The following is a 9379-nucleotide window of genomic DNA, read 5'->3' on the forward strand; positions in this document are numbered from 1 at the left end:
TTCATAAGATGTTCAAGCAGTTACCAGACCTGTGTGTAGCAAAAATTATAAACTCAGAAGCAGATTCCAAAACTCTTATTTCTTGTTGGTTAATTTGGGAAAAAAAATAATCTCTCCCTATGGTTATCATTGAAATTACTAGCAAGTGCAATATTGGCCTTTCTTTCACCATGTAATTTAGCCGTAATAGTAAGAAGATAATCGAAGATAGAATCATCAAAGTCCTCATTCCGATAGATCGAACACAAATATAAGGGCTTATGCCTACCACAAACTCTTATGACCTATATCTCATGGTATCCACATTCATATCAAGACTTATGGGAAGCAGGATACACAGTCCAATGTACCGTACCCCGCTATTTCCCTTGTCCTGGGAATGATATCCATTTAAAAATTACTGGTTTTTTATAAAGCTAGAATAGGAAGCTCAGTCGAGTGACATAATAGAATATGATAGAACGGAGTGAACTATAAGATCTCTAATATTGTCCTGCATTCTACGAATACATAAAACGACACTGGCGAGGTGTAGGGCACAGTGAGTCCTGACTTTAGTCAAAACCTCCAAAGTAAAAATTAAAAACAATGCAACATTTTCATCATACGTGAAAACAAACTTAACAATAACGATAGATAAAACAGTATTTGCACGACCATATATATAACTAAATTCAATCAATGCATAGATTAAAGATAAAATGTCGGATAAAATTGATCAACATTGGGGAGGCGATACAGCAAGCAAGGATGTTAATAATAATAATAATAATAATAATAATAATAATAATAATAATAATAATAATAATAATAATAATAATAATAATGGAAAAGTAACGTCACAAAAATTAGTAAGTAAAATGTATTGTGCATAATATGGGTTTAATCTTGCGCGTTTAAAGTAACGACACTGGTAAACATGAATCGGCATTTGTTAGTTGCTCCAAGCCATAAATTAGTTTTGCAATTAAAGGTTTTACTAGGCTTTATGCTCCACTTTAGGAAGTGTTTCAGGGCTAATTTGGTTAATAAATACCTGGTAAGGAAAAATAAATTGAGAATAAGGGAACAAAATCTCAACAAATGTTTAAAACGAGGAAATTATTTTTTATGAAGTCGTTTGTGGGGGAAGTTAGTAATCAAAATATTTGTAAAGGATATTTTACAGCTCAGTTCCGCTGTTGAATCTACCTTTCTCCCTATCTTTAGGTGTGTGTATCTTACTGTGTATGTATACATCTCTCTCTCTCTCTCTCTCTCTCTCTCTCTCTCTCTCTCTCTCTCTCTCTCTCTCTCTCTCTCTCTCTCTCTCTCCCTGACTTCTTAACAAACAGAAACCTATGGAAATTTAGCAAATATTTGAATACTTCTATTGATAAGAAAAAAACTAAAAATACAAGATGAATGACATATATATATATATATATATATATATATATATATATATATATATATATATATATATATATATATATATATATATATATATATACATATATATATATATATATATATATATATATATATATATATATATATATATATATATATATATATATATATATATATATATATATATATATATATATATATATATATATATATATATATATATATATATATATATATATATATATATATATATATAATATATATATATATATATATATATATATATATATATATATATATATATATATATATATATAAATATATATATATATATATATATATATATATATATATATATATATATATATATATATATATATATATATATATATATATATATATATATATATATATATATATATATGTATATATATATATATTATTTGTATATATATATATATATATATATATATATATATATATATATATATATATATATATATATATATATATATATATATATATATATAAGTTAGTTGTAGCAAAAGAGTGGGGAATAGAGTAGGTGGATGTAAAAGGGAGATAGCAAGAGTTGAAGAGCTAATAAAATCCAGGATAAAAAGTAAATATCAGGAAAGGTTGAAAATTGCATATGACGAAGTGAAAGTAAGAGAAATTGGTAATTTAGAGGAGGAGTGGAATTTAGTAAAAGAAAAATTTGTTGGGATTGCAAGTGATGTGTGTGGGAAGAAGGTTGTTGGAGGCAGCATGGGGAAGGGCAGTGAATGGTGGAATGAAAGAGTGAAGGTAATAGTGGAAGAGAAAAAGAGGGTTTTTGAAGAATGGCTGCAGAGTAATAGTATAGAGAAGTATGAAAAATATAGAGAGAAAAAGGTGGAAGTAAAGGGCAAGGTACGTGAGGCAAAGAGGGCAGCTGACCTGAGGTGGGGTCAGGGATTGGGTCATTCATATGAAGAAAATAAGAAGTTTTGGAAAGAAGTGAAGAGAGTAAGGAAGGCTGGCTCAAGAATTGACGAGACAATGAAAGATGGAAATGGAAGGCTGTTAAAAGGAGAGGAGGCAAGGAAAAGGTGGGCAGAATATTTTGAAAGTTTACTGAATGATGAGGATAATAGGAAGGCAGATATAATTGATGTTGCAGGTGTTGAGGTGCCGGTGATGGGAGATGAGAATGAGAGATATTACAATAGAGCAGTGGTTCCCAAACTATCTTACCTGACGCCCCCTTTTTGCTTCCAGTAGACCCGTACGGCCTCCCCCCCCCTTCCTCTCCTTTTGTTTATATGAAATGATTCTTACATTTATTTCTTAGCATTGTACAGTAAAACAGATTTCTGTTTGTATTACATTTTAATAATGAAAGCCACTCAAAAAAAATAGTAGTACATTCCAGTAACTAAAAACGAAACATTTGGTTCAAAGTGAGCGAAAAAAAAGTTTGAACATTAGCAAATTGGCAAAATTGAGTTGCAATTTTAAGAATAGATAATTTGAAAACATGGCATATAATATTTGGAAATACTTATGAGGTAAGGCACAATTTCTGGTCAAATTTAGTGAGATGGATGCTGCTGCTTCTTCCTCACAAGATCAGAAATTCTAGGATTGAAGGAGGAAAGTGCACAACGCAAGTTATTTTCTACATCAAGTCGGTTGCGCTGTTTTGTTTTCAGAACAACAAGAGCTGAAAATCCTGCTTCACAAAGATAAATAGAAGAAAAGGGAAGAATCGAACGAAGTGCTTCTTCACCTACTTTTAGGTACATGGGGAGATATTTCACCCAAAACTCTTCTAACTTCATTGTTTCAGAGTCCCTTTTCGACCTCGAGTCACATTTCAAATCGATGGCTTCCTCTTGCAGTGATTCCAGTAGCAACTCCACATCAGTGTCAAATGATTCTGCACCAATGTCCAAAGAGAATTCTCCATTGAGACATCTGGAAAATAGTGTATATATAAATTCCTCAGCAATGGAATCCAGATGTGATAAAACCTCTTTTGTCACGTCATACTGCTCAATTTTTCTCTTCTCAGACAAGAGCTCATTCAGGTGTGAGAACGATGAAAAGTTCCCAACTTGTACTTTTCTTTTCCAAAGATGAATTTTCTCTGTGAAAGCTCTGATTACATCAGAGTGTGCAATGATGTTTGTGTTTCTTTGTTGTAACTTCCTTGTGACTGCTATAAATATACTTTGCATGTATGTAATGACAGATATTTGTTCTTTTAATGATTTTATTATTCTATTAAACAAGTAATTTCGAGCAAATGACTTCACGCCCCCCTTGAATCATCCTCACGCCCCCCTAGTGGGGTTCGCCCCCCAGTTTTGGAACCACTGCAATAGAGGAAGTGAGGAGAGGAATAGATGAAACGAGAGTAGGAAAAGCATCTGGTATGGATGGTGTGAGAGCTGAGATGTTGAAGGAAGGAGGTGTGACTGTACTTGAATGGTTGGTGAGATTTTTTAATATGTGTTTTGTGTTGTCAATGATACCAGTAGATTGGATTTGTGCATGTATTGTATCACTATAGAAGGGTAAGGGAGATGTGCATGAGTGTTGTAATTCAAGAGGTATTAGTTTGTTGAGTGTAGTTGGAAAAGTGTATGGTAGAGTAATGATTAATTGGATTAAGGATAAAACAGAGAATGCAATCTTAGAAGTACAGGGTGGTTTTAGGAAAGGTAGGGGTTGTATGAATCAAGGCAGATATGCAAGAAATATTTAGCAAAAGGTAAGGATGTGTATGTTGCGTTTATGGATCTGGAGAAAGTGTATGATAGAGTTGATAGGGAAGCAATGTGGAATGTGATGAGGTTATATGGAGTTTGTGGAAGGTTGTTGCAAGCAGTGAAAAGTTTCTACAAAGGTAGTAAATCATGTGTTAGGATAGGAAATGAAGTGAGTGATTGGTTTCCGGTGAGAGTGAGGCTGAGACAGGGATGTGTGATGTCGCCGTGGTTGTTTAAGTTGTATGTTGATGGAGTGGTGAGAAGTGAATGCTCGAGTGCTTGGACGAGGATTAAAACTGGTAGACGAAAATGACCCTGAATGGGAGGTAAATAAGTTGTTGTTTGCAGATGATACTGTACTGGTTGCAGACACAGAAGAGAAGCTTGGCCGATTAGTGACATAATTTTGAAGGGTGTGTTAGAGAAGGAAGTTGAGAGTTGATGTGGGTAAGAGTAAGGTTATGAGATGTACGAGAAGGGAAGGTGGTGCAAGGCAGAATATCATGTTGAATGGAGAGTTACTTGAGGAGGTGGATCAGTTTAAGCACTTGGGGTCTGTTGTTGCAGCAAATGGTGGATTGGAAGCAGATGTACGTTAGAGAGTGAATGAAGGTTACAAAGTGTTGGGGGCACTTAAGGGAGTAGTAAAAAATAGAGGGTTGGGCCTGAATGTAAAGAGAGTTCTATATGAGAAAGTGATTGTACCAACTGTGATGTATGGATCGGAGTTGTGGGGAATGAAAGTGATTGAGAGACAGAAATTGAATGTGTTTGAGATAAAGTGTCTAAGCAGTATGGCTGGTGTATCTCGAGTAGATAGGGTTTGGAACGAAGTGGTGAGGGTGAGAACGGGTGTAAGAAATGAGTTAGCCGCTAGAGTGGATATGAAAGTGTTGCGGTGGTTTGGCCATGTTGAGAGAATGGAAAATGGCTGTGTGCTAAAGGTGATGAATGCAAGAGTTGATGGGAGAAGTACAAGAGGAAGGCCAAGGTTTGGGTGGATGGATGTAGTGAAGAAAGCTCTGGGTGATAGGAGGATAGATGTGAGAGAGGCAAGAGAGCGTGCTAGAAATAGGAATGAATGGCGAGCGATTGTGACGCAGTTCCGGTAGTCCCTGCTGCTTCCTCCAGTGCCTTAGATGACTGTGGAGGTAGCAGTAGTAGGGGATTCAGAATTATGACGCTTCATCTGTGGTGGATAACGGGGGAGGGTGGGCTGTGGCACCCTAGCAGTATCAGCTGAACTCAGTTGAGTCCCTTGTCAGGCTGGGAGGAACGTAGCGAGTAGAGGTCCCCTTTTTGTTTTTGTTTCATTTGTTGATGTCGGCTGCCCCCCAAAATTGGGGGAAGTGTCTTCATATATGAATGGATTGATAATATATATATATATATATATATATATATATATATATATATATATATATATATATATATATATATATATATATATATATATATATATATATATATATATATATATATATATATATATATATATATATATATATATATATATATATATATATATATATATATATATATATATATATATATATAATGTCGAAACGTGATGCCATCCCTAGGACCAGGGAAATGGCAGCGTATATTAGGACTGACTACCCTGCTTCTCATAAATCCTGCTATCAATGTGGATGTCACGAGATTCAGGTTATAAAAGATGGGGCAAGCATAACAACTTTTATATGTGTTCAATCTACTAGAATCTAGACATGGATGATTATATCTTCTATTGTCTTCTTACCATTATGGCTAAGATACAAGAAGATGATAGAATGGCTTCTTTTGTCTTTGTTGGTGATTTTAATGCTCATCATTAGGGGTGGTTAAATTTTATATCTCCTACCGGTCGCCATGGCTTAAGAGCTTTAGACTTTGCTTCTGAATCAGCTGTGAACAATTCATAAATGAAGCTACTCACAGGTCTGGTAATTGCATGGACCTCGTATACACTGGCTCTCCTGGCGTTATAACTAGTAAGGATGGTTCTTCAGTCAGGACATCTGATCATGCCTTGATTTCATTAGTAGTGAAGACTGAGCAGCCTGTCCCTGATGTTTCATACTCCTGTAAAATTTATATGAAATCTCAAGCAGACTGGAATGGGATTTGCATGATCTTTTGTACTTGAATTGGTCACAATTATATAGTAGTGTAGATCCTGTTGTTCCTTTGAATGAGAATCTATTCAACATAATTGATAGGAGTATCTCTTCTCGTGTGCTAAGGCACCGAGTGAAGGACAAACCGTGGTTCAATGATGATTGTAGACGTGCTTATTTGGAGAAGCAGGAGGCCTATTATCTATGGAAGGGTAACAGATAAGATTTGACCTGGAATAATTATACTCAGCTTCGAGCTTTTGATCAGAGAGTTTATGCCTCAACTGAAAAAGAATACAATTTAACCATAAAAGAAATCTTTTCTGGTATAACTCAGGAACATAGATGGTGGTCTACCCTTAAATCTGCACTCTTTGGTGTAGATGCAACAGTTCCTCCTTTACTTAAACCAGATGCTCAGTCACTCACTGTCCAAAGGGAAAGGCAACCCTTTTGGCTGATAATTTTGACAGTAAACACAGTAATGAAAACCTTAAACTTCCTCATTCCTGTGTTTCTGAGGCTAAACTAACTAGATTAGCCATTCGATCTCATGAAATTAAAGCTCTGTTGATGGACCTCTATGCTTATGGAGGTGTAGACCCAAATGGTATTTTTCCTTTTTTTTTTTTATAAAGACTGCAGACGACTTAGCTCCAAAGTTATCTGTTATTTTGCGTAAGTTAGCAAGAAGAGGAGCTTTTAGCACTAGTTGGAGAATGGGCAATGTTACTCCTCTATGCAAATGTGTTTGTGGTAGCTCAAGTCACACTGATTACAGCCCAATTTCCCTAACTCCCATATTATCTAAAGTTTTTGAACGTCTTTTGGCATAACGTCTTAATAGGTTTGCTGAAGGTAATCATCTATTCCCTAGTTTGCAATTTGGTTTTCGTAAAGCCCTTGGAGCGTGTGATGCTCTTTTTACAATGTCCATTGCTGTACAGAAATCTGTTGATTGTGGTCAGGAAGTTCGTATGATTGGCCTTGATTTTAGTGCTGCTTTTGACCGTGTTAATCATGGGGCCCTTGATTTCGAACTCAAACAGTTGGGAATGGGTGGTTTATTTCTTAGCATTATTATTGATTATTTAAGTAATAGATCTAAAAGAGTTGTTGTTGATGGGCACCATATTGAGTATAGGAACGTGATATCCGCTGTTCCACAGGGTAGTGTTCTTGGCCCATTACTTTTCATACGATATACACATGACATGTGGTTTAGCCAAGAAAACAAGCTTGTAGCATATGCGGTTGATGCTACTCTCTTTGTATCAATTCCATCCCCTGAATGTAGATCTGGGGAGGTGAATCCATTAATAGAGTTTTAGCTGAAATTAGTTCATGGTACAAATCATGGGGTATGAAGTTGAATCCTAACAAAACTCAAAGTATGATTGTAAGTAGGTCAAGGAGGGTGGCTCCTCAACATGCGGATATCAGTATTGATAATTTTTCTTTAAATTCTTTTAAAGTTATAGGTTTGATTCTCGACAGCAAATTTACTTTTGAGAAATACATTAGGTCTGTGTCTTCTTTAATTGCACAAAAATTGGCTTATTGAGAAAGTCTTACAAGATTTTCGGTGATCAATCTATTCTGAAGAAGAGTTTTAATTCTTTCATTCTACCTTGTTTTGAGAATTGTTCTCCTTTCTGGTCTTCAGCTGCTGATTCTCATCTTAATTTGTTAGAGAGAAACTTACGGTCTATTAAATTAATCTTTGGTACCGTCGTTCAACTAGTTCATTATGCATGTTGCATAAGATTTAACGTAACTCTGACCATCCTTTACATTCAGATCTCCATGGACAATTCTATCCTGTTCGTAATACTAGAGAGGGGGTTAATTCTAATAGCCAGGCCTTCTCCATCATGAGATTCAATACTACACAGTATTCTAGAAGTTTTATTCCAGCTGTGACCAAGTTGTGGAATGATCTTCCTAATCGGGTAGTTGAATCAGTTGAACTTCAAAAGTTCAAAGTTGCAGAAAATTTTCTCATGTTGACTTGTTTATATATAACATATCGGTCTTGGCGGTGGCAATAGTGTATATATGACATATCTGTTTTGACGTTGTTACTGTTTTTAGAATGATTTACTGTTAATTGGTTCTCAACATTTATTTATTTCCTTATTTCCTTTCGTCACTGGTCTACTTCTCCCTATTGGAGCCCTTGGGCTTATAGCATCTTGCTTTTCCAACTAGGGTTGTAGCTTAGCTAGTAATAATAATAATAATAATAATAATAATAATGCCTGATAAGTGGCTGGCATTGATTTCAAGATCAATCCGAAGTTTTATGAGGTTGGCAGATCCACACAGTCCTTGGCCATGATCTCTAGGGCTGGTGCCAATACTTCATCTACCGTTCTTCAACCACATCCATGAAATAACCCATGCTGTTGCTTACTTGCTACTCAGTCCAGGGCCTGGTTTAGGAACAAGGATTAAGAGATCATTTTCACATTGCCCACACATGGAACATAACATATTTCAATATTTGACCAATTAGGAATCTTAACAATTAGGTATTTTGATACATTGTTACGATTATGGTATGAAATGATGAAAATTATTTTACCCTATCTATATGATAACTATATCTATTTTCAAAATAGAAACACATTTTCTCATAAAATTATACTAATATTTCCTCTATTCACTTGCTTCTTGCTTTAGTGTTCCCTGTATCATGATTAGATAAACAACACCAACAGACTTCCTCTTCCTCCTGCATGAAGAGTTGGGTATAGCTGATGGGGTCTTCTCCTGACTGCTGGCAGAGAAGTCATGAATATCATTGATGTCAGAGGTTAGTGCTGGGGATGGGTCAGACACTAAGGTGGAGGCCAGCTTTGGCTTTGCAGGATCAGCAGCAGACTGTGGGGACTTGAATATATAACAAGATGCATGAATATAATGTTTTCAACTGTAAGATACTGTGTATGCTTATAAAAAATTTAATTTAATGCCCAAAATTTAAGTGATCAAGACAATTTGAAGAAAATATCAGCCTCAATTTATAGCAAAATAATTTAGATAAAGACATAACCATTTCACTCCCCGGTTAATAAATGAATGTCCTAATGAAGTGTTCGGGGCTTT

General features: G+C 35.2%; 1 protein-coding gene across 1 annotated transcript; it reads right to left on the reverse strand.

Annotated features, from left to right (window-relative positions):
- Positions 1-2966: 2966 nt before the first annotated feature.
- Positions 2967-8764, reverse strand: LOC137644525 (protein FAM200C-like). The gene is made up of 2 exons (XM_068377491.1): positions 8685-8764; positions 2967-3351 (listed from the first exon to the last, which is right to left on the reverse strand). Exons 1-2 carry the CDS (start codon positions 8762-8764, stop codon positions 2967-2969), a joined length of 465 nt encoding a protein of 154 aa, XP_068233592.1.
- Positions 8765-9379: the final 615 nt, after the last annotated feature.

This window comes from Palaemon carinicauda, chromosome 7 (genome assembly GCF_036898095.1).
Source record: "Palaemon carinicauda isolate YSFRI2023 chromosome 7, ASM3689809v2, whole genome shotgun sequence".
NCBI classification, from domain to species: Eukaryota; Metazoa; Arthropoda; class Malacostraca; order Decapoda; family Palaemonidae; genus Palaemon; species Palaemon carinicauda.

Bases quoted from the DNA above. Each gene is read 5' to 3' on its own strand.
- LOC137644525 (XM_068377491.1), bottom strand. From the start codon at position 8,764: ATGTTATGTTCCATGTGTGGGCAATGTGAAAATGATCTCTTAATCCTT. The intron at 3,352-8,684 runs GTAAGCAACAGC...ACTATTTTCCAG, and splicing joins GGCCCTGGACTGAGTAGCAA to ATGTCTCAATGGAGAATTCT.